At 44.8% G+C, this 27,508-nt stretch overlaps 1 protein-coding gene across 1 annotated transcript in view; it reads left to right on the forward strand.

Moving 5' to 3' along the window:
- Mamdc2 (MAM domain containing 2) overlaps positions 1–27,508 on the forward strand; it is a 118,715-nt gene that overhangs the window by 69,841 nt on the left and 21,366 nt on the right. The window contains exons 3-7 of the mRNA XM_059253774.1: positions 384–655; positions 2,219–2,303; positions 5,312–5,449; positions 19,821–20,077; positions 25,398–25,491. Coding sequence (XP_059109757.1) covers positions 384–655; positions 2,219–2,303; positions 5,312–5,449; positions 19,821–20,077; positions 25,398–25,491 — 846 coding nt within the window. The remainder of the gene's footprint in view (positions 1–383; positions 656–2,218; positions 2,304–5,311; positions 5,450–19,820; positions 20,078–25,397; positions 25,492–27,508) is intronic.

Below are 27,508 nucleotides of genomic sequence, written 5' to 3' on the forward strand. Positions count from 1 at the left end.
AGGGATAGAAAACTGGACAGGGCACATCACTCTCCTGAGCGGCCCGCTGCTCACCTCCAGGCTGTTGTCATGTGGGGAAATGGCTGCAGTGTGGCCAAACCATGTAAGGGTGTCCAGTCTTTGACATTGTCCTATAATATCCTTTTCGAGTGTGTTGGGATGCATTAACACTTATCCTGGGGTGTGTGTGGCCCACAGAGTGCAGGGTAGACATGCCCATTTCACAAGATACCAGAGACCCAGTGTTCAGGCAGTTCTGTTGGGCTGAGACAATGCATTTGCAGGCTCTGTCTTCCCACAGGTTTAATGGACCAAACTGTTGTCTTTTTTTCCAAGTCACAAACAGAAGACTAATACCTTGTCTGTGCTTCTCTCTCTTTCAGGCCATTACGTTTATGTGGACGCCTCTTTTGCCAAGCGAGGGGAGAAAGCCGTGCTGCTGAGCTCTGATTTGCAGGCTGAGGAATGGAACTGCCTTCGCCTGGTCTACCAGATAACCACACCTCCGGGAGCCATCTCGGATCCCAGCCAGCTGAACCTCTATGTGAGATTTGAGGATGAAAGTTTCGATCGCTTGCTTTGGTCCACTAAGGAGCCTTCAGACAGCTGGCTCATAGCCAGTCTGGATCTTCAAAACAGCTCCAAGAAATTCAAGGTAGGTGGGGTTTAGGAGGAAGATATGAGATATGTGACCTGCCTTATGCTACATGAGGTCATACAACAGTGGTTCTCAACCTTCCTAATGCTGAGACCCTTTAATACAGTTCCTCATATTGTGATGACCCCCCCCACCATGAAATTTTGTTGCTAGTTCATAACTAATTTTGCTAGTGTTGTGAATCATAATGTAAATAGCTGATATGCAAGAGAGCTGATATGCAACCCTTGTGAAATAGTCATTCAATCCTCCCTCCGGGGGTTGTGACCCACAGGTTGAGAACCATTGTCTTATAACAAGTAAGTCAGTAAGGTTAGTTGCATTATAGAAAATTAATGTAAATTAGTATTTGTTTATTCCTTAAAACAGCATCTTCATGAACTTTCTCCATCTATTTAAAAACTAAGGCTAAATGGTGCTTAAGTTGACCTCTTCAGTGAAAATGAACTTTCAGGAGTATTTTTTGTTGCCAACAATTTTGCATCATGCTTCTAAATTGTTGCGTTACCTTCCTAATGGGTTAGTTGCTCCAAAGTTTGAACAAGGGATTACTATAAAATGAGACACCAAAATACTCTGAAAGAAGAAAGTTATTTACCAAGCATGTTTCCCTTCCTTTTCAGAGAGGCTCACTGTTCTGTCAGCTCTGAGAGGAAGGTAGAGGATGTGAGAGGTGGGGTGTGGAGTGGAGCAGGGAAGGGAGCTGGAGTTTGACACATATGAGAGTGTGTGGCACTGAGGACATAACAGGACCACCATTCCTAATGCACTCTATTCCCAGGCTCAACCCTCTTCTTTGAAAGGCTTTAAAACAGAGCATCTCAGCCTAGCGCAGCCTGTTGGGAGTCTCTCCCCATCAGGCGGACACTGAGGGAAGGAACATTGAGTCTGAGTTCCTATTTCACACCATATTCCAATGGTTATAGACCCCAAATCTACCCGCATAGTTGCAAAACATCCTGCTAAAGCCACAGAAGGAAAAGCTATTTGAGAAACAGGGCCAGATGTGAACTCTAACATTCCTTGAAACCAACCACATGGATTGTCATGCTTTTATCTGTTCTCTGTGTAAAATTCTCAATTTCTCATCAAAGTAGAAACCATGGATTAACTTTTGAGCCTTCCCATCTCGTGTGGAGATTTCCGACAGATTTGGGCTCCCTGTCTTGTCATCCAAGGATTCCCCTACACATACCACTTTTTTTCTTTGTCCCCGCATCATCTGCCCTCAGTTCCATTCAGCACACACCTCCCCAGGAACACTGCTCTTGTCTCCATCCACCACCAATTACTGCCTCCATGAACACAGGAGGATGTGGAAGTTAGGATAGCATTGGAAGGCAGCTGACTGTGAGCCTCTGTTGGACACTTTGTTCATGTCAAAGTCCTCAGTGTGTGTGTGTGTGTGTGTGTGTGTGTGTGTGTGTGTGTGTGTGTATCTGTGTTTGTGTATGCACAGTGAATCACGCTGAATGATAGTTCCTGACTAAGAACTGAAATATTGGACAGGAAACATGGTGTTTTGATGCCTGATTCCTCTTTCCCCCATACGTTGTACAGATTTTGATCGAAGGTGTCCTGGGACAAGGAAACACGGCCAGCATTGCCGTCTTTGAAATCAAGATGACAGCCGGCTACTGTATTGGTGAGTGGATTTTGTGATCATGGCAGCGGAATGCAAATCTCTTTCTACAATCCGCTGCCAGAAAGCAGTAAATCGATCCTAAAGGCCAAGTGTGTCATAGAGCATTTTGCAAAATGCATAGTAGCTTCTGTTCTTTGCTAGGGTCACCTGAGGATGAGACATTGATCCTCAGTCTTCAGTGGAAAGGCTCATTAGCATTTGTTCGAACTGGCTGGATTAACCAGGAGAAGCAGCCACTTTTACCCCCAGCGATGCTCTCTAGCTTCCCCCAGTTCTAATAAAAACAATTGCTGGCTTGCTGTGAACTCTATTTTTTGGTGGCCTTTGCCAGAAGAGCGGACATCCATCACGTCACCTACTTTCCTGATACTCTGTTACTGCTGGCTTAGTCATCCAAATTATCACTTAAACCCTGCCTGGTGTGGGCAGGATTGGCTGTCTGCACGGCAGCTGTGAAGGCAGCAAGAGGACAGCACCTGCCCCATGGGTGCCTGACTCGTCCTCATCTGCCACCGACCATAACTCTTTACACATGAGCACAGAGGGGCTGGCGAATGTGGAGGTGCACACAGGAGAAGAGGGTTGTTTGCAGGCGAAGCTTGTAGGAGAAAGGATCTGAGCGTACAGAGGCAAAGGCCAGAGCTGAGCAGTCGGTAACCCTCAGGGAGTGTCTTACAGAGACTGGTCTCGGGATGGAAGCCTGGGTTTACTGAATTATGAGGCTGGTAGGTGCTGGAGCAGGGGACAGGTGTGTAGCTGTGGCTTTTGGATGATGATGCTGGTTTCCATGAGCTGGAGACAAGGAAAATACAGATACATAGGAGCTAGCAAACTCCTGGAAGAGACTCTGATTTTACAGGGATTACAGAAGGAGGACCTTAAACTGGGGGTTAGGGAGAAGGTGCGGGGGGGGGGGGGGGTAGCATTGCAGAAGAAAAAAAGTCAATAGATCTGCAAGATGCCTCAGCATTGACAGTATTGACTGGGGACTCGGGCTAAAGGGAGTGGCAAGTCAAAGATGATCCTGTACAAGGAGCCTATGCTAATGTCGTTGGTGTGGCTTCTGTGTTTCGGTCTTTCACTGATACCTCTAAGGCAAAGGTGGAAACAGACAGAACTTCCATCCAGGCTCCTCCCTCGAGTAGTCTAGCTGTTGCCCTTCCACATGCACACAGAAGCAACCAGACGCACCTGGGCAGCGCCGCCTGCTGGCTCAGTCTCTCACTGCACCTCCCCACCCTCCCCCCCCACCCCACCCCCAACCCCCTGTCATCCTCTGCAACATGGAGCTGGTTCCTGTGAGGTTTGTGAAGAGGTAGATTTAAGGGTGGGCACTGTAGAAACGTTCATTCTTTTCCCCTGGATGATTTGGTGGCTTCTGGTTTGTTTGAAACAAAAAGGATGCCACGTAAGTGCATCTTGCCAGGCTGTCACCCCTCCTGGCTCTGTGCCCACTTCCTTTGGTCCCTAGTCTGTGCAATTGGGTTAATAATAGTACCTTTCTCAAGGGGCTATGTTGAGGATCAAGTGAATTCATAGAAAAAGCTTAGACTAGTGCCTGGCACGCCGAGAAGGATTTTGCTTTTTATTACACTCTGTGGCAGCCCTTGGCACTAGACGTTGAGCATCAGTTGGCAGATACTGCAGTGGAAATTTGAAAAGAAATCTTGAGATTTGTCAGTGCCCACTGACAACTGTACCAGCTAGGATCCTGGCGGGAAGGTGGGAGCTGGGATGCAGGGGGCGGGGATCAGCCTCACCTCTGTAATTTGAGGAAAGCCCATCAACATCAACGAGACCACAAAGTTGTACAGGGTAAAGACACCAGCAGGTGCTGGCACTGTGACCAGAATTAGGACCAGCCATGACTCACAAGCTGTTATCTGGCTAGCCAAGGAGACAAGGGAGGAGGAATTGCGAGCACCTGGAAATAGTAGCTGTATGGCCAAGGCTGCTTCTGGCTAGGCCCTTCCTTCTGTGAAGGGACATAGCTCACCATGGCAACCTGGCAGTGATGGAGCTGGCCACTAGCACTGATGTCACCTTCCTTCATCCCCCTTTGGTGGAACCCAATAAAGAGGTAGATGGAGCCACAGAGGACAGGATGCGGATCATCCTTCATTTTGTAATTGCAGGATTATGGTGTCAGTGGCCAGAGTAGGCTTACGACTTCCCTGTTCCCACTAAAAGAATTTGCTAATGGGGAACAATTTATAGCAAACATGTAAATATCCCTAAGCACAAAGGTTTTACTTCTGTATTTTTCATCTCTAGGCAGGAGTTGCAGGAGGGCCATGGGCCATGTGTGTGCCTGTCCCACCTATTCTGACTAGATTTTTATACATCAGAAAAAGCAGGGAGTTTTAGCATCTTGGAAACATGACTTCTAGGAATCTTGTTCACCATAAAGAGATGGAGGACCGGGCCGGCAGGTAACAGAAAGGGTGGTGCAGAAAATGTCTATAGGGCTGAGGGAATAACCCTAAAATAGTACATTAAAATGCAGTGGAGCTGGGAACATAGGTCAGTGGTAAAGTACATGCTTAACATGTGCAAGACCCTGGATTTGGTCCCTGGGACCAAAACATTGACGAATTAATTAATTTAATAGGCTGACAAAAATCATCAGCTTATATCAAGCACAGGCAATGTGACTGGTCCTCTGGTGCTGTACTGAGAGTTGCCCATGCCTACAGCATGATGAGGTAGGATTGTTGTCTCCAATTCACACATCAGGAAACAGACTCAGGGAGACGGTGAGTCTCACAACAAGCCACATGGCTAATAAGAGACAGGGCTATGGTTCAGAAGGGCAATGATAAAGCAGAGCATCAGTTCACTACGGGATCTCTCCTCTTGACCAATATTGTTCAGAATTTCTGGTCCACAAGTCCCCATGGTTGAGGAAGAGTCCTCAGAATGACAAAGGGCAGACTCTGCAGAGAGTGTAGGTGTCCCCAGGTGTGGCTGCAGGTCCGTGAAATGTGTGTCTGTGCCTCTTCCTCCAGAATGTGACTTTGAAGAAAACCATCTGTGTGGCTTTGTGAACCGCTGGAACCCCAACGTGAACTGGTTTGTTGGAGGGGGAACTGTGAAGAACACCCACTCCATCCTCCCAGAGGATCACACGTTCAGGAGCGAGCAGGGTGAGCTGGCTGCAAATGCGGTCTTCTTCCCACTCCCACCTCCTGGCTTTTGTCAACAGAAGAAGGGTGAGGATCATACTGGGAGACCCAGTGGAAGAGGAAGGAAGGAAGGACAATCTGTGGGACAGACAACTGCAGACATAAACTCGTAGTGGAGGAAATCATAAAGGGAAACGTTTTAACTCATCTATAACCTTTGCATGTTTTTACATGTCCATGGAATGTTTCACTTCTTGTCTATTGGTTGTATTCTTCGTTCTAAAGACAAGGCTGGAATAATCCCGGTCTTCATTAAAAATAGATAGCAGGTTGGCAAGTCCTTAGGAATTTCCCAGGACGCCATCAGTGCTGGTGATTATTCTGCATGAAGTGTGCAACAGGGCCCCCTGGTGGTTAAATACACTTTGCAAGGAAAATGCAGAGGCGAGGCTCTCAGGGAGGGCAAGAGGAGAAAGCTTCTGGAAGAGAAACTAGGGTAAGGATGTGCTTCCTTGTGTGTCTTACTGGTCACACCTGGCCTCTGGTTTCTCCTCATATGCAAGACATGCAGGTCCTCAACTCTACGGCCTTTTCTAAGTATTGAGAAGATTCTGACTTTCCCTCAAGAGCAAAAGTAAGCAAGTTGGATCTTTTTTTTTTTTTTTTTCACTATTGACTCATCCTAGTAGATGGTGAAGGGTCCATTCAGTCTTGTTAAATTTCTCATGACAACAGCATGGACTCTTGCCTGGACACATGACAACTGTCTGTGGTTCCCTACTGTCCCTCATTGACTACCGTTTCTCATCATCTGAATGTTTAAAAGTATGTCTTCAACCTTGCTTTCAGCGTGTCCATCCTGCAGGTCACTTGGGCTCTGGAGTCTGTGTCCTGACGTCACTGTTCCCTTTGTAGATTCTCCCCCCCTCGGGGCCCCCCCCCCTGCCTCCTTTGCGCCCAGAGCTTTAGACTCAATTTCAAGGGCCAAGCAGATAGATTAAGCAAGTGGTGTGTGGCTGAGTGAGGACTGTGGCTTACTAGAAAGCTGGGATGTAGATCTGGTCCTGTTGTATCAGAATGTGAGCCCACTTCATGAGATATTTTGATTTTGTTTTTCTTAAAATACTCATGAAAAAGGGGATATTTTTTGAAATTCCTCAAATATGTAAAAAATTAGTAAATATTTTCTAAAAGAAAATACTATATGGGCTGGCAAAAGGTTAGCTAGCTCCTACTTTTCAGACTCTATTTTACAGGGTTTTTTTTTTTTTTTTCCTTTTCAACCTGTCCAGGCTACTTAGAACAAAATACTTCTAAGTAGCCAGCTGTGTACATGGGGCTTGTCTGTTTGAGATAAACCTGACTTTGCATCTATCATTTTCATTCATTTGATCTTGAATTGGGTAGAATGAAGAAAATGATAATTAAAATGACAAGCCACCAGCCTGCTTCCAAACCTCAAGGAGTATGTCCCAAGAAAGAAACCTCTTTCTCCCATAAATGGACATCCAACAAGATCGTATATGTCAAATGTTGTCAGAATTAGCCTCTTCCCTTACAAAAAGAAAGGTGGTAAATATTCAGAGATGAAAGAACACCAAAAACTATTCAGAATTAAAAGCAAAGTGGTAGATATTTGGAGATAAAGGAACCCTTGGAAGTCATGATAAATGAGGTAAAGGGATTTGAAGGGGAACTGTGGGTTTAAAAGGAGAGAGAAAAGGAGACAGAAGCACTGATGTTGTGAATAACTGCGCCAGTTACAGGAAGTAAGGAGAGCGAGGTGGGGGAGGGGTGTAGCAGGAATCTTAGAGAGTCTTATTAATAAAATCAAACCCAAGGCCAGTTATTGGGGTGAATGCTGGTAGATCAGAGAGACAGAACAAGCCACAGCTATCTCACCTCGCCAGATACTCAGCTGGTTTTGTCTCCTCAGACTGGAGGCCTCTGAGTCTTCATCCAGAATGAGTCTCAGCTGAACTGCTGCTCGAAATCCTGAATGCTTAACCAGCCAAATGCTTAACCAGGCAAATGCCTCTAGTTTCTGGTCCTCACCCCTAATAAACCTTTCTGCTTTCTACCACCACTCCCTGGGATTAAAGACTGCTTTCTGGGATTAAAGGCGTGAGTCACCATGCCTGGCTGTTTCCAATGCAGCCTTGAACTCACAGAGATCCAGAGGGATTTCTGTCTCTGGAATGCTAGGATTAAAGGCGTGTGCTAACATTTTCTAGCCTAAGTATCTTGTGGCTTTTCTGTTCTCTGACCCCAGATAAGTTTATTAAGGTACACTATATTTTGGGGAACACAATACCACCACAGAGGGGGGAGCAACACATGGGGAAAATCTGAAAGGGCTGAATGCAGGAGCAGATTTCAACTTCACTGACAACGGGAAGCCAGTGGAGGTCTGGGGGTGAGACAGCATCACACAGTGTGTATAATATCACCCTAAAGGTGATTGGCTGGGTAGGTGAGGGCAAAAGCACAGAATAAGAGTATAAATTAATACTCCAGGAGCTTTTTAGGTAGAATTAGGGTGAGTCATATAAGGGACTATGACAAGAAAAACATTTTCCCTTCCTGATTTTAAAAGAAAGATTTAGCACTTTGGGTAATACTGAGAGTTTGGGATTCTATGCCTAACCCATACTTCAACCCGAAAGACATACAATCCACTGTGGCTACAGAGTCGACACTGGAAATGAGGGGTCTATGCAGAGTGAATGATGACTGGCACAGCAATGACAGCCAAGAATCTGCATGATTATTGTAAAAGACCAGTTAACTCGGAACAGTAAAATGTCAGCACCCCTCGAAACCTTTGTTTAAGTGAATAAAGTTGCTAACAATCTCTTGGAGTTTCATAAATGAAAAGCCAGGTGACTTTTGCCTTCATATACAAAGCCAGGCTAGCTTTGTGATTGTTCTTCTGTTATGTCTCACAAATCAAGTGCAGAGATTGATAGGAAGTTGAAATTGTAATCATCATGGGTCTCTGTTTTACATCTACATAGAGGTACAACTTTACCTGTGGAAAAGTACTAGAAACTTTCACAAGCTACTCAAAATTAGCTCCAAGGTGGTGACCACCATGATCTTCTGATGGCGTATTCACAGCACCACTGTCATCCTCATTGATGGTGAGAGTCAGCTGACTGGAAGGAACAGGGATTTCTTGGGAGAAGCAAGACCAACCTATGGACTAGTCTCAAACTGTTCATTTGTCTGTATTTTCCTTAAGAGTGTAATCTATGGTGCTTCCTCTGTGGCCACAGATCACTTTGACCATATTGGGTCAGTGAGGGATGGAGAATGAGCCAGGCCAGGAGTCCCACAGCTTGTATTCAGTTATCAGAGCACTGGGTTTCCTGGAGCAATCCCTCAGCTTCTTAGAGTCACCATTAACCTATTTGCAGGTGAGGTGAGGAGTTTGCATCCAGTAATCTTCAAGATGCTTTTGCATTGCAATATTTTACTTTTCTATCTTTGCCTGGTGCTACACATTAAAGTCCCTGATTTCAGCACCCATTGAGATCTATTTCAGAACTGTGTGGGAGCCTCCTGAATACTTATAAGCACATTGTATTTGGCACCAGAAAAAAAGGAAAGGAAGATGAAAGGCACCAAGAGCCTGGTGTTGCTAGTGTCTTGACCAGAGGGTAAAGAGAAAAGGGTTGCAGTGTGGTCATCCTTGAAGGCCATTATGTTCTGCTGATGGGGACATCATCTCTGCTACTGAATTGGCCTCTGTCCTCTGTTCACTCCGTCTGTCCTATTTCCTCCTCTTCATTTTCCAACCCTTTCCACTTTCCTTTGGCTATTTCTAAAACATCTCCCAAAGGCAATCAGCTCTGCCCACTAGCATTGCTCAGTACCCCTCATATCAATATGGAAAGCTAAAAAAAGCATCAGACCCCTACGGCTGAAGGGAAAAGGTCTAGAGAAAGCGTATACCTCCCTTCCAGCAAACCACCAGCTGACCTCCAGGAAGAGGCTTCTTCCCTGATCTCTCATGTCACAGAGTCACCCATCTGCTCATTATATATACATCGTAAACACCACACACATATATGCATATGTATCAGGCATTCTTGCATGCTTTGGTGATATGAAAAGTCACCAACTTTAAAGAGATCTAAAAATATTCTTCCCCAGAACAGTAGTTTAGGGACATGTTTCCTTAGTTTCTTTCCTGTTGATGTGAAACACTCTGACAAAGCAACTTGAGAGACAAGGAGTTTACTTGGTTCATAGTTCATCATTTAGTCCATTGTCATAGGGGGAGATACACCCGCAGGAGCTTGAGGTAGTCAGTTACATTGCATTCACAGTAAAAAAAAAAAAAAAAGCAGAAAACAGTGGACGAATGCAACCTTCAGTTAGAGGGTCTTCCCACCTCAATTAATGTCACCAAGATAAAGCCCCCAGAGACCCATCCAAAGGCCCATCTTCAAGAGGATTCTAACTTCTGTCAAGCTAACAATTAACACTTGCTGTTTCAATTCCACTTCTTGTCAACGGGACACCCAAACATCATTTTTAAGTCATAATCTTTCATCCTTTGTCCCTAGAGGCTCAAGACTACATTATATTATAAAATGCACTCAGTCCATCCTTAAACAACCCTGTGCCTCTCAATAGTTCCAACACTGTCAAAATTTCTCTCAACTATGAGCCCCTATAATTTTTTTTTAAGTTACATACTTCCAACATGTAATGGCACAGAGAAAGCATTCCCATTCCAAGAGGGAAAACAAAGAATAACAACAAAAAATCAAATGAAAACAAACCCTAAATCCATTAGGGCAGCCCGACTCCTACAGCTCTGCCACTGAAGTATGTGTGAATTCTCTCTTGGGTAGATTCCACTTCATGCAGGAACTCCCATAAAGTCACTCCTTAGTTAGGATAGGGCATAAAAAGATGAGTTCTGAAGATTCTAAAATGTTTGTCTAAAGAGTTCTGCCCACATGAGGCAAAGGCTTGCCCAGTGTGACTCTTGCAGAAAAATAAAACTACCAACACTCTGAAGAAAATGGAGATTGTCTCTCTTATTCATTTGCCTTCTATTGGATATATTGATTTTTCTCTGCACTCTATCAATTTGGGTGGCAAAGGAAAGATTTAGTGGTCCAAATGTCTGCCTGCAGTGGCAGATTTTGCTCTCTGTGGACTCATCTCCTGTTCGTTCATATACTGGAAGCAACTTAAAGCCTTTGCTTTGGTAAGAAGTGAAGAATCACACAGGAGAGACCAGGGGGTGGAAGGACACATTCCCAGATCTTTGTATTGTAGAAAGGGGAACAGTGAATCCAGCATCTGCAGAAAGCAATGTAGATATCAGTTTTCTTTCATTTGATTGTATGTTTTCACAGTTCTCCCCAAACAGTGAGCTCTGACTTTTCAAATGAACACTGTCCCCAACTTCCTTTTGAATAATAGAAACAGACATTGCACTAAGAATTGAGGGATTTCTTTGAAATGTGGGAGATGTGATTTTTATCTTGTTTTCTTTCTTACCCAATTCTGATTCTCCACATAGGAGTTTCTTCTTTGTTAATATTTTATGGAGTGAAACAAAATCATTCAGGAGGTAGCTCGCTGACAGCTCAGATCAGAACTGTTTTCTATGCACCTTGGCAAAAAGAAGAGACTTGATGGGAAAATAATGAGGAGAATTCATTATTTTGCCGAGGCTTGAGGTTTTTAAAAATCAAGCTGCTCAGAGTGCCACTCTGCAAGGAGCTGAACAAAGTTTCAAAACTCAAAGTAAGATCGGAATTATTTTATTCCTCTAAAGCCCATGAGATGGATGAATCAGCTCTCCGTAAGTCATGCCATTTTCCTCACTTCGATTTGGATGGAGCCCCAAGTGTCAGCTCAACAGCACCTACTCATTCTCTCTGCGTGGCACTGCTTGGGTCCTGGCATTAGCACCCAGTGGGAATATGGCTTTGTCAATTTCCTCAGCATTGCCTTTACACAAGCTCGGCTGGATCTCCCTCTGTGGCCTCCTACTCATCTTTGCATATCAACAGCCTCATTTCCAAGGATTAAGTCCAGCCAGGGCATAACTCCAGTGTTATATCCAATGCAGATCTTCTCTCAGGCCTTCCACTGAGCATCAGCAGCAGGGAAGAAATCTGTGCTTTGTCTCTTTCTGTGTCTTCCCTTTTCTTTGGCTTTTCCTCCACTCACTATACCACGCTGGCTTTGGGGGGTTGGGGAAGCAGAGTAGGGTTCAGGACACAAAAAAAGGACAATGGACAAAATGCTTTACCTGCCTGGTGCTGTTTAATCTTAGACTGATGCCCTTAAACTGCAAATGGTCAAACGCCACTTCTCCCATGGCCAATGGGAATTGCACTACAGTTCCAAGGAAGGAATGATGCTACTTCTGGTTGACCATATGAACCTCTTTCAGCTTTTAGGAGTAATGGGATCAGCCAGACCTTCTCAATGGGTGTTTCCATGCACACAAGCAGTCCTCTTGAGAGGATTTTTCTGAAGTGCTGTAGCCTGCTCAGGCCAAGGAAAAGTCAGTCTTTACTCCATCAAACTCTGGAAAGTCATTGGCAACAAAATTTGTCCTCTCAACTCTGTCTACACAGCTCTACAATCTGATTCTTGCCTTTTCCCACATTCAAGAAGGCCAGGCACTTCTCCCTGTACTCTATCAACTTACTTTTCACTGATCAAGTTCTCTCTAGAACTCTGATCTGGTCAGGGCTGGGGAGATGGCTCAATGGATAAACTGCTTGCCATGCAAGCATCAGGACTAGAATTCAGATCCCGAGAACCAAAGTAAGTGGGGAGGCCCACCTCTAGTTCCGGAACTCTGAAGGCAGATTCAGGGAATTAGCCAGAGCAAGCTGGCTAGGCAGGCCAGCTCTGTCAGCAAGCTTCAGCTTCAGCTGAGAGAGCTTGCTTCAATGAATAAGGAGGAGGCTATTGAGGAAGATTCCTAAACATCAATGTTGTACCTTCACATGTACATGTACCCACACATATACAAGCATACACCACACACACACACACACACACACACACACACACACACATGAAGACACACATACACACACATTAAAAAGTTAAGAACAACTCTGATGACCTTTGTGTCAAGGTCCAAGGCAATTGCAGAACCTGGAATTGTCTGCCTATATGATGGTGAGGTTAAATGGCAACTTCCCTCTTCCATTCCCTCCCTTAGCTGCTCCTTTTGGATCAAGGTAAAAAAGAGAGAGAAAATATGCCACAAGAAAATACAGCAATGACAGTGCTCTTCCAAAAAAGTCCTTCTCATATATCTATATTAGAGGGAAAATATGAAATAAAGTGGTGAGTCACCTTAAGTGACAGGCGTTGCCACGCGCACACTATATTAACAGTCCATCTCTATACTCTTTAGAATATAGAGGTTCTTAGCTATGTGTGGTGACACACACCTGTAACCCCACACCTGGAAGGGAGAGACAGAAGGATCAAGAAGTCAAGGTCAGCATGAGCTACATAGCAAGGCCTTGTTTGAAGAAAAGAAGGAAGGAGAAAGGGAGGAAGAGAGGGAGGGAGTCTGGGAAAGAGAAGAAGGACACAAGGAAGGAAGGAAGGAAGGAAGGAAGGAAAGAAGGAAGGAAGGAAGGACAAGGAAATAGAGACAGACTCTTATTGTCCATGTTCTTGGCCTTGAGATCTTAGCAGAGAGTAGAAGTCTATCAGACAGTAGTAGTCTGTTTGTCAAACAGAGTAGAAATCTGTTACTGTGAGAAAATACCTGGGGGAAAACAGCCTAAAAGTAGGAAAAATTCATTTTTGGCTCAGGATTTCAGAGGTTTCAGTCTCCACGGTCCATTGGCCCCATTGCTTGGGACCTGAGTTGAAGCAAAACACTGCCGTGCTTTGAACATGTGCAGAGGCTGCTCTCTTTATGGCTGGAAGTGTAATGAACAAAGGCAGGTATAGCTGGAAGATTTCCTGTGTCTGGGCTGGCCAGTGGTTGGGACAAATCTCTCCTACTTGTGTCCCCCAAGTAAACACACAGAAGCTTATATCAATTATAACTGCTTGACCATTAGCTCAAGCTTATTACTGACTAGCACTTACACTTAAATTAACCCATAATTCTTATTTATGTTTAGCCATATGGCTTGGTACCTTTTCTCAATTCTGCCTTGTTATCTTGCTTCCTCTTCCCAGAATTCTCCTTGTCTGCTTATTCTGCCTATACTTCCTTCTGGCTACTGGCCAATCAGCACTGTATTTATCAACCAATCAGAGCAACACATATTCACAGCATACAGAAAGACATCCCCATCAGGCAGGCATACATCCAATCACCTTTTTATTCCAACTAAGCCCCACCTCCTAGTTTCTATAACCTCCCAATAATGCTATCAAATTATGAATCCACTAGTCACTTAATCCATTGATTAGGTCAGAGCTCTCTTGATCCACTATTTCCCCAATGCTCCACTTCTGAACATTACATGGGGGACCAAGGCTTCAACATGAGTTCTGAAGGGATATTTCACATCCATGTTCAAACAAGGTCCCATGCAATGTTCATGTACATTCCTTTCATCTTTATAAATGCTATATAAAAAGATTGGAGTCTGGCTCTGTTAAAGAACCACCAGCCCTTGAACTAAGGATTCCTGAATATACCCATCAGATATGCAACGTGGGAAAGTAGGCGAGTTGACTTGCTGCTGTCTTGAGTGTTGTCTATTCATTATGACATCAGCCCAGTGGGTATTTTCATCTGGAACATGTTTTTCAGCCCAAGTTGTACCAGGAGGCAGCTTGTCTGGGTAGCTAGCAAGATGAAAGCAGACAAAGCAACTCTAAAAATATGGCCAAAGGGAGATGAATCCTAGCTGAGTCAGAGGCTACCTTTGGCACCGCGGTTAAGCTGTGGGCAATCTTTAGGGAAATTCTGGGTAGCCAGGCTGGTTGAAGATACATGCTCAGGAACTGTCCTCTGAGTTCTTTTCCTAATACACAGGGAAATGGACAGCAAGAAGGAGCTGCTAAGGTTACCTGAAAGGTTTTACTAATACAGAGAGCTGCTATAAAGAAGAAGGGAGGGTCTCTTCAGAAGCAAGTGTGCAGGCTACACTTGGGCCTTTCGCAGGAGGCCTAAGCTTAGCTGGTATTGCCACAGACCGCTATCTTTCTAGTGAATTTGACAGTGTTTTATCCTGCATAAACCTCACGTTTTTTAAGTATAACTAAACATTGACTACTAATAGACTGACTTCCTGAGTATGGCAAAGCAGTACAGCTAGAGATGAGTGCCAATGAACATCCTGATTCTTAATCTTGTGGGGAACTCATTGTCTCTATTTATACTCTTTCATTTTTAGTTAAATTGATTTTTCTGGTTGGTTGGTTGGTTAGTTTTGAGAAAGCCTGTCTTATGGTATGCTATATAGCCTAGGCTAGCCTCAAATTTGTGATCTTCCTACCTAGACCTCTACAAGTTGGGATGTACCACCATGCCTGGCCTAAAGTTTGAACTCTGGGCCTGCAGGCTCTGCAATGATTTGGTTGATTATAAAATCCTGTTAACCTAGAATACACCTGTAGGAGGTTCATATCTAACCGAATTTTCTTGTACCTAGATCCTAGTGGTCTGATAAAAATTGCCTTTCCAAAGGGTATCAGAAACTCAGCAAACCTGAGCCACATAAGATTGGTCTGAGATGGGTGGGAAAACTCCCATAATGCCAGGTGCTAGACATGGTTTCTTAGAACGCCAAGCTACCGTCTTCCTTCTGTGGATAGAAGCACAATGACCACTCCCTACCTCCCACTAACCCCAGCTGGTCCTCCTCAGAGCAGATTTCCCCAGAGATGCACTCAGCCAGGGCTTTGTCATTCTGCCGGCCTGACCTCCAGGATCAGACACCTGAACAGTGGTTTCTGAATCATCCTAGCCCCTTTAAGTCAGATGATAATCTTGTGATGAGCTGTCTTTTTTTTTTTTTCTGGTAAGAAACTCCATGTTACTCAGGTTGTCAATAAATAGTACCCAACTTTGTCAACAAGAAAGTCTAGAGAAGAAAAGAAGGGTGGCTGATTGTGGTCTAGGTTAGTGGTTCCATGTGAGACTTGGTGTCAGCAATCTTGGTAGCATTCCTGGCAACCTCTCTGACTCACTTTGGGCAAGTCACATTCTATTTTCTGGGTGCTTTTTTGGACCAGAAATGTGACTGTGGTTTGCTTGGCTCTGCACCATAAGCATCAGTTGTTGAGGAGGCACTTCAACCACTAATGCAGAGATGACAACAGTATCCCCACAGCAGGTGAGCAACTGTCCTGGACCCTCTGATGTCTGTCAACTGAGAAGATGTGTTTGTAATGAGGCTGTGGCTAAGACATTTCTCTAGCTCAGCACAGTAATAACACAACGCTGGAGTGGAACAGGTTGTTTTCAGTGATCTGTTAGGGGCTTTCTAGACTCTTTGGAGATAAATCATCTATCTCACCTTGGGCAGAATGATTTCCCTCTTCCTGGCTGTGGCATTTGAGTTCCATTAGAAACAGACACTGAGCTAGAGCTGGGGGGAAATGCTTATGAAGAACTAAGGCAGAAACTATCGGTGTAGCTCATTACTACAGTGGGTGTGTGCATTTAGGAGCCATGGAGGTTTTAAGGTTCCATGACCATGCTTTATCCTTAGTTATTTTAAAAGCAAAGTGAATAACAAAACAAAAATAACAAGTCCGGCCTTGATGACTTCATCTTTATCCCAATGCAGTTGTGTACTAGAAATTTTCAAACTGCATGGAGATCCAAGAGTACCTAGTAGCCACAGAAGATATAAGGTCTCCATGAGTGAAAAAGCACCTTCACTGTAAGATATAGATCCTGAGAAACAGGAGAGGCCAGGCCTCCAGCAGAATAGCCCAGCTGTAGTGTCTCTGGTTGCTCGTTCTCTGGCTAGGAGCATTGTGGAGTGGTGTGTCCTGGGTAGGAATGCCATCATGAATCCACAGGTGGGGCAGCGGAGACTGGCAAGCCAGCTTCAGTGGCTGCAACAAGTTCCGTTGCAGAACTCTGACCCACCTCTGTGCCCCCACAGTGAAGTATGAGGAAAGAAAACCTCACAGCTCTCTCTTCCTGGCAGGACCCCCTCATGAGGTTCTGTTCCGCTCTTATGACATCACAAAAGGCATCCAGGACGTCAGCTCTGTCTTTTATACTCCCATGCATTCTTAGTAAATGGGGCCATGTTAGAACAGAGTCATTCATGGTCACATGCGTTCTCCACTGTCTGGATGTTCTTGTTGAGGCAGGCTGGACCCTGGGATTGAATTAGAGGGAGGGGCATTTGACTGTAAATAAGAAGTGATCTTCCTTACATATCAGAAGTTCTTTGGGTCCAACTTGAGGGTATGTTGCTTTGATGCACACAATATTTTCAAAGAATGACAATAAGGAGTATTTATCATATGTTGAAGTGTGCTGCCCCTAAATTAATATATTGAAGTCCTAAACCCTTGTACTTCAGAGCGTGGCCTTTTTGGGAAATAAAGTGTATTACTTTTCTCGTCCTCACGATCAAATACCTGACAAAGACAACTTAAGGACTCCTGGCTTAGAGATGAGGGGATGCAGTCCTGATTGGTGGGGACATCAGTTGTCGACTTGACACACCTGGGAAGAGGGAACTTCATCTGAGGAATTGTCTCCACTGGATTGGCCTGTGGCCATGTATGGGAGGCATTTTCCTAATCATTAACAATGTGGGGGGAGGAGCTCACTGTGGGAGGTACCATCCCTGCATGTAGGGCTGGGCTACATAAGAAAGGTAGCTGAGCAAGCTAGCAAGCAGCATTCCTCCACTAGTCTCTGCCTCAGTTCCACCTTGAGCTCCTGCCCTGACTGTCCTCGGTGATGGACAGTGACCTTGGAATTTTAAGATGAAATAGACCCTTTCCTCCCCAAGCGACTTTGGTCATGGTGTTTATCAAAGTAAGAAAGGCAATCTAGAACAGAAGCCATGGCAGCCAACGGCTCCATGTTGGTAGGAGCCTGTGGCTAGGATTTCTCACCTTCTAACATACTGATATGAGTAAACAGAAAGTGGACCACGGGCAGGGATATGTTATAAACCTGCCAGGCGCCACATCCCAAAGGATCCATACCCTCTAAAAACAGGACCACTATGTGGACACCAACTTTTCAAACACATATATCTGTGGGAGACACTTTATAGTCCAAGCATAGTACGGAGGCTTGCACATGCAACTAATAAGATGCAGAGGTGAGCAGACTCCTAACTGAACGTGCAGAGTGTCCTTGAGGAAAGGGAATTTTGTGTGGTGATACACTGTGTACCCTAATAAAACTTGCCTGAAGATCAGAGAACAGAACAAGCCACTAGATTAACCATAGAGGTCAGGCAATGGTGGTATACACCTTTAATCCTAGCACTTTGGAGGCAGAGATCCATCTGGATCTCTGTGAGTTCAAAGCCACCCTGGACTACATGAGATTGATTCAGTCTAGGAGAAAAACAGAGCCAGGCAGTGGCAGCACACATCTTTAATCCCAGCACTAAGAAGGAAGTGATGGTTGGGCAGAGAAAGGTATATAAAGAGTGAGGATACAGGAACTGAAGCTTTTCAGGCTGAAGAGTCCAAGAGGTAAGACGCGGCAGTGGCTTGTTCCTTTGTCTCTCTGATCTTCAGGCAAATTTTATTAGGGTCCAATATATCGCCACAACTTTGAATGTAGGGAGAAACACAAGTGGGAGAATGTCATATAAAGATAAAGGTTGAGCTACAAGCCAAGGAATGCTAAGAGACTGTCGGCAGACCACCAGAAGCTAGGAGAGAGGTCTGGGACACATCCTTCCTTTCCATCCCTTCAAGGGAACCAACTCTGTTGACATGATTTTAGACTCAGAGCTGCCAGCACTGTGAGACAATAAATTCCTGTTGCTTAAATCACCTCAAATGGGGTATTTTGTCGTCAGCAAACGAATACGTCGTGGAACATCACTTAAAATCTGATAAATTTGCCACACAAACCTGGATTTGGGGCTTCTATAAGAGGACACCAGAGCTCTGGAATGGAGGCCCCAGGCATCAGATACAGTGTTGAGTGCCTGTAATTCAATTCTTCAGGAGCCTGAGGCAAGAGGATTGGGGATTAGAAGCCATCTTGGACCACAGCAAGGCTCTGTCTCTAGAAAAATAAATAAAACTTTTTCAAAATAAATGTATTTATTTATTTACATCCCAGCCTCAGTTTCCCCTTCCTCCCCTTCTCCCTATTCCTCCCCCCACTGCCTCTTTGTCTTCCCCCCCCCACTCCACCCCCCCACCCCCCACCCCCCACCCCCCACCCCCCACCCCCACCCCCGGTCCATTCCATCTCTATTTCTGTTTAGGAAAAGGCAGGTCTCCCATGAGTATCAACAAAGCAGGGCATATTAAGTTGCAGTAAGACAAAGCACCTCCCCATGTATTAAGGCTGGGCAAGGCAACCTATCCATTAAAGACTAGGCTCACAAACCAAAACTAATATAATAAAAACTTTTAAAAGCATCTAAGATGTGCACAGGTTACATACAAACACTTGTCCATTTCCTATGAAGGACTCGAGCATTCACAGAGTTTGATAGATCCAGGGGCTCCTGGATCTAATCTCATCCAGTTAGCAAAGGGTGACAGTATTCTCATTCTAGAGCTCAGGAAATTGAGGCCCAGACAAATTCAGAAACCCACTCAAGCCCAGCACCTCGCCAAGGAAGTGGGATTCAAAGTCATTTCTCTTCAATGGCAAATCAAAGCTCTTCCAAGTCTCCATATTGTTTCTGCTTCAGCCTTTAGTGAGGGTTAGTGGCTCTGGGTCTGCCAGGTGCTGTTGTCACCAGGGTCCAGCATCAATGGCATCACAAGTTCAGACTCCCAAACCCTAGCCCTGCCTGTGATCACTCTTAGTACCACTCAACCACACAGTATGCATTTGATATAAGTTGTGAAAATATGTCCCAGAAGGTCATCCCCATGCCTTTTATATAAAAGGCAGTACAGTCTTGATGTCTTATAGCTCAAAGAAGGCTTAGGAAGGGATCACATCTGATGTAGTGGTGTATTCATCTGTGACAATTCAAACACTTCGAAGATGACACATCTTTCCTGTGTGGATAATTTACTTCAATCAAAAGTAAAGGAACTTTAAATTGCTTCTCATCTGGCATTTGCAGTGTGCAATAAACTCATGCGTCCGTCTCCCAGCTGTGACATTTATATACTCATGACCACCTTCCTCCTTACCCCTCCCAACAGATTATATTAATGTGAGTCCATAATGGCACCATTTCATCTGCACCTTACCAGTCTGTCTTACCCTATATTCTGTTTGTGTGACTTCCAGGCCACTATATGTATGTGGACTCTGTTTACGTCAAGCACTTCCAGGAGGTGGCCCAGCTCATCTCCCCAGTGACCACAGCCCCCATGTCTGGCTGCCTCTCGTTCTATTACCAGCTTCAGCAAGGGAACGACAATGTCTTCTCTCTGTACACTCGGGATATGGCTGGCCTGTATGAGGAGATCTGGAAAGTGGACGGGCCAGGCAATGCCGTCTGGAACCTTGCAGAGGTGGAGTTCAGTGCTCCTTATCCCATGGAGGTAGGTGAGCCCTGACCTGGTAGCATGCTGGGATGCTATACACACAGGCATGGAGGTCATTCCACTGTGTATTCCTACTTAACCTCAATCATGCTTTTGAAGATAGGTACCTTGACTTCATTTTTTATTTTTAATTTAGTAAAAAAAAAAAAAAAAGCAAAGCAAATTGTGCCAATTTATATAGTAAAGTGTGATGTTTTGATTCATATATACAATGTGTGGCAATCAAGTCATGATAGCTAGCACAAGTATCACCTCAAACATGTATTATTTGTTGGTAGTGGCAACATTTAAATTCTTCTTCTAGGTATTTTGAAATGTACAATGTATCATTATTAACTACAGTTGGCCTACTTGCAATAAGAACCAAACTCTACCCTTTTAGTCTGACTGTAATTTTGTATCCACAGACCAACATCCCCCTTTCACAGCTACTCCTGATGTACCTGCCTCTATTGTAACCTTTTAGGGGGCAGGAGGTAGAGTGATCCTTCAGATCTGCCTCTATTGTAATCTTTTAGGGGGAGGGAGGTAGAGTGATCGCTCAGCCAGCAGTTAAGATCACTGGCACTCATGGAGGCCAGAGGAGGCCAGTTGATCCCTGGGAGCTGGAGTTGCTGGTGTTTTTTTGTGGGAGCGCCTGGCTTGTTATGTGGGTGCTGGGATCCAAACTCCTGTCCTCCTGATGGTGCAGCAAGCATTCTTAGCTCCTGAGGCATCTCTCCAGCCCCTTAATCCTTTTCTTCCCTCTCTTTTCCCTTCTCAGTCTCCTCACTTCTCTCCCTTCCTCTGGGACCCCTTCCTTCCTCTCTTACTATCTTCATTTTCCATCAGAAGTAGTATTCTAAGGACAAGTGTGGAAACCAGTCTACCAGCTGAATTTCCTGCTGCATGCTCCCTTTGATCTTGTGCTATAAGCATGGAGAGTTCAAGTGGGGGAGGGGGCCCGCAGGGCCTGAAAACGACTCCTTCCTGAACCTCCACCCCAGAGTTCCCAGTCATCTGAGGTCCCAGATGGAAATCTGGGTAGGCAAAAAGGAAGTCTTCAGGTGCTGGGTTTGGGCAGCAGAGATGGGCAGCAGAAGGCAGATGGAGCAGCGGCAGCAGGAAGCACCCTATAATGTTACAATTCCCGGGCATACCTCTAGGATCCAGACCCTGAGTCCTACATCCCTTGCCTGTCTGCCTAGGAAGTCACGTTCCTCGATCTTTCCTACACCCAATGCTGTAGCTGAGACCCAGCTTCTGAGACCCTTGGACTCTTCCAGTGACCAAATCCTGCGTGTCCTCTTTTGTGGCCCCTGAGGCATTTTATCCCTCTTCGGTGGTCTCTGCCTTTGTTCCTCTCTCACCGTCTCTCTATTTTTGCGGCCCTTTTCTTGCTGCCGGCCACTCTGAGCTGCTTCGATGCTGCTTCTCCAGCTGTCAGGAGCCAGATGCCTTCCCACTTTACAGCTCAGGCTCCGTTCGGCTCAGCAGTCACTGCTCCACCGACCCCCGCCACCACTCTGCTGGCTGCCGCTTCTTTCTCCATGTCCCTCACTCAGTAAAAGAAAAGATGACTGGAGAGAAGCATTTTATTGGGTCTGGAACAGCAAGGGAGGTCTCCCAGCTTAAAGTCTCCAGACCGACTCCCAAAGTGAGCCTGAGCAGCCTGCCTATAGCTAGAGAACCAGTAGCAGCCTTGGCTCTTGGCACCAACCACAGCCATGGAGACATATTTAAATCAATCACAGCCTTGCCTCCTCAGCACCAATCACAGAAGCCCCTCTGTTAGGCCACCAAGGGAAGTTGCACCTAGGTAGAAATGGTAGTAAGGTCATCTAGAGTTCACTGAGACGCGTGATAGCAAAATGTCTGGGACACACTGTCCAACAGCCCTGGATGAAGCTGTGCCTTCAAAAGCCGAGGCAGTTTTCTGTGATCATTGTGTAGTTTTCTCCAGGTATTCAAGCCCGCTGGTGCTGGCACAAGAGTAGTCTGGCTGGTTGCTCAACTGATTGTCCTTTGATTCAAACAATCCAGGCAGCAAGAAAAACGTCCCAGAGCTGCTAATTGGAGGGTTGGATTCCCATGCCCAGCCTTTGCTTAGCTCCAGGAAAATGCACATCAGAAAGCATGCTTACAATACAAACCTGAAGACTGTTTCTGTACACTGACAGTGATTTGTTAACAATGTCTTAATGGTGCTTACCACCCGCCCAGTGTCCCAAGGGGAGATGGCTCCCTTTATTTGTTTCATTAAGATCAATTTTGAAAGTTTTTCTTAATTAAGAGAATTGTCTTTCTAGAACAAAAGAATTACTTTCTTTTTGGCAACAAAAACACTGTTATAAAATCAGAAGTAAACATATCATTAGAGCCTTAATTTGAAACAAATCTTGTTTGGTTTTTGTTTGTTTGTTTTTGTTTTGTATTTCGAGACAGGGTTTCTCTGTGTAGTGCCTGTCCTAGAACTCGCTCTGTAGACCAGGCTGGCCTCGAACTCACAGAGATCCGCCTGGCTCTGCCTTTAATGTGCTGGAATTAAAAGTGTGTGCCACCATCGCTGGGTCAAATCTTGTTCTTATGTTACAACTTTTTATAATTATATACATGATAAATATCCAGATCAAAAGAATTAGAAAATTCAAAGAAACAAAAATGTTAAACAACTTCACAACGACAAAGACAACTGACATTGTAGTGTTTATTGCTACAGATCTTTCTTTAAGCACATACTAAATCCACATGATAGCTACATGTCTTTCAGAACTTCCAAGTACTGACAGTGTTTACTGCCCTCTAAAGGACATACATACATACCATCATGCCCACATTCACAGAGGACAAAGCAGAAAACAGAACTGTCCAAGAAGTCTGACATCTTTTTTCTAGGTCACACAGCTGGTAGATGCCAGCGAGCTTAGGAGACTTCCTAGAGTAAAATCTAATGCACAACTGAAGGAAGCGCTTCAGTCTGTCTGAGGCCCCCACCAGGCCGCAAGGATCTGGGGGTGCAGCATCATGGTTGCTGAGCATTTGCAGCGAGCTATAAGTAGACTCTTTGTTGCCAAAGTTATTAATACCCCCCAGCTTTTCACTTTGTACTTCCCTCTGCGTCTTCTCCAGTTCCCTTTCAAGCACAGAAGTGGCTTGTTCCCCTGGCTTCTTTTCAGTGGCGCCATCTGCTAGCCTGCTGCGGAACTGGAGAAGGCAGAGCTTGGTCTCCATTCCCAATGTGCTCTGTCTGCTGCTGGTGTGCCTGACAATGCTCGCCTCCTTCCTGTCCCTCTCAGATCCCTCACTCCAAACAGGCTCAGAGAGAGTACAATGCCTTTGGAGAATGAGTGTTATTTCCTGTCACGAATTCTGATCGGATTTTGGTTTGCCCCTACAGTCCAGTGGAAATTTTTCTGTGACTTTGGAACACAGAAGGAAAAGAAATGCTGCCCCATGACATATTCCTCTATTGAAGTCAAACGAGTCACACATTAAAGCACATTCAGGCAGGCATGTATATATGCACGTGCATGTGCACTGTGCACAACACACACACACACACACACACACACACACACACACACGCCTACACACACTGTTAGTGTTTTCTTTGCCAACTTCTTTTGTCCGAAGTTGTGAATGAAGCATTGCTAGTTTTTTTGTTTTTTTTGTTTTTTTTTTTTTCAATCAGCACTTGAAAAGGCAGAATACTGGGCACCACTAACCCTTAACATGCATCTTTGGATCCACACGTGTATGACTTTGCTCCACTAGTCTGACTGAGTCTGTTATTTGTGTTGTTTGCTCTTGCTAATTGCCAAGAAAAGGAATTGGCACTGGAGAAATCAGTGAACTCGTTGTCACCACATTCTCGAGTGCATTTCAAAAGGAAAATAAACCCAGGAGACTTTTCTGAGCGGAGAACCCTGGCATGTGGACTGTGATTGGCAGAACCTCGTCAGAAAGAGCTTCTTAATCTCTCTGCTCGATGTGAGCCGTCTTTTCCCTCTCTCTACCGGTGTTCCAGTGTCATTGGTCTGTGGTGGGGGCAGGGGGCATGCACACATCAAAATTTTCCCTTTTATAAAGACGGTAAGGACATCAGTCATTAGGGATAGAGACCCACCCTCGTGCAGTTATGACCTCATCTTAATTACGTTTGTAAAACCTCACTGTCCAATGGGGGAACAAACTGAGATCCTAGGGATTAGGATGCAAGGTAGCAGCTGCCTCCTTTAGACAGGCTTGCCTCCTCCACTCTTGAGAGTCTGCATCACAGCAAGCCCACTTCATGTATTTATACCTTCCTGGCCCTGGTGTGCATTCACGTTTCAAGCCATGATCCACGATGTGACTTAGTTATCAACTCACACAACATAGATTGCACACCTGGATTGTTTTCCTAACATGACTTGGGGCTGTGCTGATCACACCCGATACCTTATTGTCACACACAGGAAGTTTAAAGTTAGTAGGTGAAAGATAAGGAAGTAAAAGTAGAAGGATCGATATCATTGACCCACGGTCTTTGCGAATCCGTCAGAACATGGCTGGAAAGGCCAAGGCACAGTGCTCATCTCTAACTACTGTGTCTTTGCCCAGACTCTCATCTGGAGTACCATATGGGGCAAAGGGCACAGACAGACATGTTAGTTTCCTGTAGATAATGGAAAAACCTAATCTATTTTCTCCACTGACTTTTTCTTTTAGATGAAGCACATGGTGCTAATCAACTCTGGAATTCTGTCAGAAATATCTGGGCATGCCAGCTGATAGTCGAGGAGCAGGGAATATAGCCACTAACAAATACAAATGTCAGATGTCTTGGTCCATTATGGGCTGCTACAACAAAATTCCGTCACCTCAATGACTTAGAAATGTCAGAAATGTATCTCTCATAATCTAGAGACTGAGAAACCCAAGAGCAAGGTGCTGGCCAATCCACTGTGGCAACGGTCCTTTTCCCAGTGCATAGACTTCCATTTTGTCTCCACAAGAAGAAAGCTCCTTGGGACTCATCACTAAACTCAAGAACAGAGGGCTCCACCCTCATGAGCTAATCACTTTCTTAAAGGACCCACTTCCTAATACCATCACATTGAGGATTAGACCACAATAGATAACATTTCAGCAGGCGAAACCCCTCAGAATGCAGCAATTTTATGTTCCCTGAAAGAGGCCTTGGGTTAAGTAGGGTGACGACCAAACAGTTACAGATTGGAAAGTGATTACATGAGTCAACGCGGCCTCAGTTGGTTTGATTGATGTGTGTCCGTTTTCAATCATGTAAGAGGAAGAACGTATGTAAATATATACTGCCTGTCATTTTCCTTCCCAGGTTATTTTCGAAGTTGCTTTCAATGGTCCCAAAGGAGGCTATGTTGCCCTGGATGATATTTCTTTCTCTCCTGTTCCCTGCCAAAATCAGACAGGTGGGTCCTGCTCATTCTTCCTCATTTGGGATGTGCCTGCCACACCAGGTGTGCAGAGCGGGCACTTCTTCTGGGTTGTCTTTAATTTCCTCCCCTGTGGTCTGACCTTATCTTTAAGAGCTCATCAACTGAGCAATCAAAAGAAAAAGTTAAATCTTAATTTACCCAAATTAATGTATCTTTTTAAATAATACTTTGAGTTCATACAATGAATAGCTAGCTAAATTTAGAGAAAAACCAAACAAAACCAAAAAAAAAAAAAAAAAACCAAAAAAAAAAACAAACAAAAAACTCATAACCTACCGGGTGGAATTATAAAACCTCTAATTTTTAACTCTCCAAGATTCATAATGTTCTTATTTTTATAAATGTTAGTATTCAGCAGACAGCTCTGAGATGGTCTTGGCTGAACAGTATGTGTTCTTAACTACCTTCTTTTTCTGTGTTTTTTTTGTTTTTTTTTTTTTTTTTTTTTTGGTTTTTTGAGACAGGGTTTCTCTGTGTAGCTTTGTGCCTTTCCTGGGACTCACTTGGTAGCCCAGACTGGCCTCGAACTCACAGAGATCCGCCTGGCTCTGCCTCCCAAGTGCTGGGATTAAAGGCGTGTGCCACCACCGCCCGGCTTACCTTCTTTTTCAAAAGTGCACCCTCACATAATTTTATCCAGGCCCAAATTACACACCAAAACTTTGATGTCTGAAAAGAGGGGGAATTCTCTACTTTCCTGGAAAATGGATAAACCAAGTATTTTACAGTAAGGGTGGCAGTCGTTAAACAATGACACAGTTAAATGCAACTGACCTTACTGCTCAGTCAATTCATTTCTTTCCAACACCCAGGGCGACGACACTGTGCCCACTCCATTTTACTAACAAGCACTCTTTCTGTGTCTGGAGCATGGGTAACGGGTTAGTGAAGCTGGCCTTTGTGGCCTGACTTTCTCTTAAGACAGAACTGGTCTCTAATATGCTTTCAGCTATATCCTATCAAGTAGACTAAGTCAATATTTTCCACTTGAGCTAAACTGTTCTCCCTAAATTAGAGAGAAACTTAATTTGCTAACAAAAAACTAAGGGTTTTTTGTTGTGGTGGAAAATGGCCGCCACAGAGTCATGGGGAGTTGGCACTATTAGGAGGTGTGGCCTTGTTGGAGTGGGTGTGGCCTTGTTGGAGTGGGTGTGGCCTTGTTGGAGTGGGTGTGGCCTTGTTGGAGTGGGTGTGGACTTGTTGGAGTGGGTGTGGACTTGTTGGAGTGGGTGTGGACTTGTCGGAGAAAGTGTGTTACTTGGGGTGGGCTTTGGGGCTTCAAATGCTCCAGCCAGGCCCAATGTCACTCTCTCTTCCTGCTGCCTGCAGATCCACATGCAGAACTCTAATCTTCTCCAGCACCATGTCTGCCTGCATGCTGCCATGCTTCCCACCATGACTATAATGTTAAACCTCTGAACTATATTGATTCCAGCACAATGAGGTTACTTCAGAGAGCCAGCAGCTCCTCAGTGCATGGTATCCTCACACAAGGCCCCTTTCCCTGCAGGAACCCACGTGTGTTTTTTCATACAGTAGGTCAGTCAAGGCTCCATACTGGTCTTTAGAACTCCTCATTGTGCATGCCAGACCTGCTTTTCAAAATCACTAAAATGCATCATTTTAGTATTATGCCCAAGAACCAGGAAATGGATTTTTGTCCCTTTACTCACACTTATAAGCTGTGTGGTCTTGTCGTGGTAATTTTTTAGAAAGATTTATTTATTCTTCCGTGTTTTGCCTGTGTGTATGTATGTGCATGCACACATGCCCACTGTAGCCAGAAGAGGGTGTCAGAACTGTCGGTTCCAGGTGGTCGTGAGCGTCATGGAGGTGCTGGGATGACAAAGTTGTATCACAATGTCAAAAAGTTAGGACACTCCTGGGACTCTACACTATTGCCTTTTAGTCTATACATCCTAGAACACCCAGCAAGCCCTGTCTACATCTAGAAGGCTTAACTTAATGCCCAACTCCAAAATGTTCTGTG

This window comes from Peromyscus eremicus, chromosome 1 (genome assembly GCF_949786415.1).
Source record: "Peromyscus eremicus chromosome 1, PerEre_H2_v1, whole genome shotgun sequence".
NCBI classification, from domain to species: domain Eukaryota; kingdom Metazoa; phylum Chordata; class Mammalia; order Rodentia; family Cricetidae; genus Peromyscus; species Peromyscus eremicus.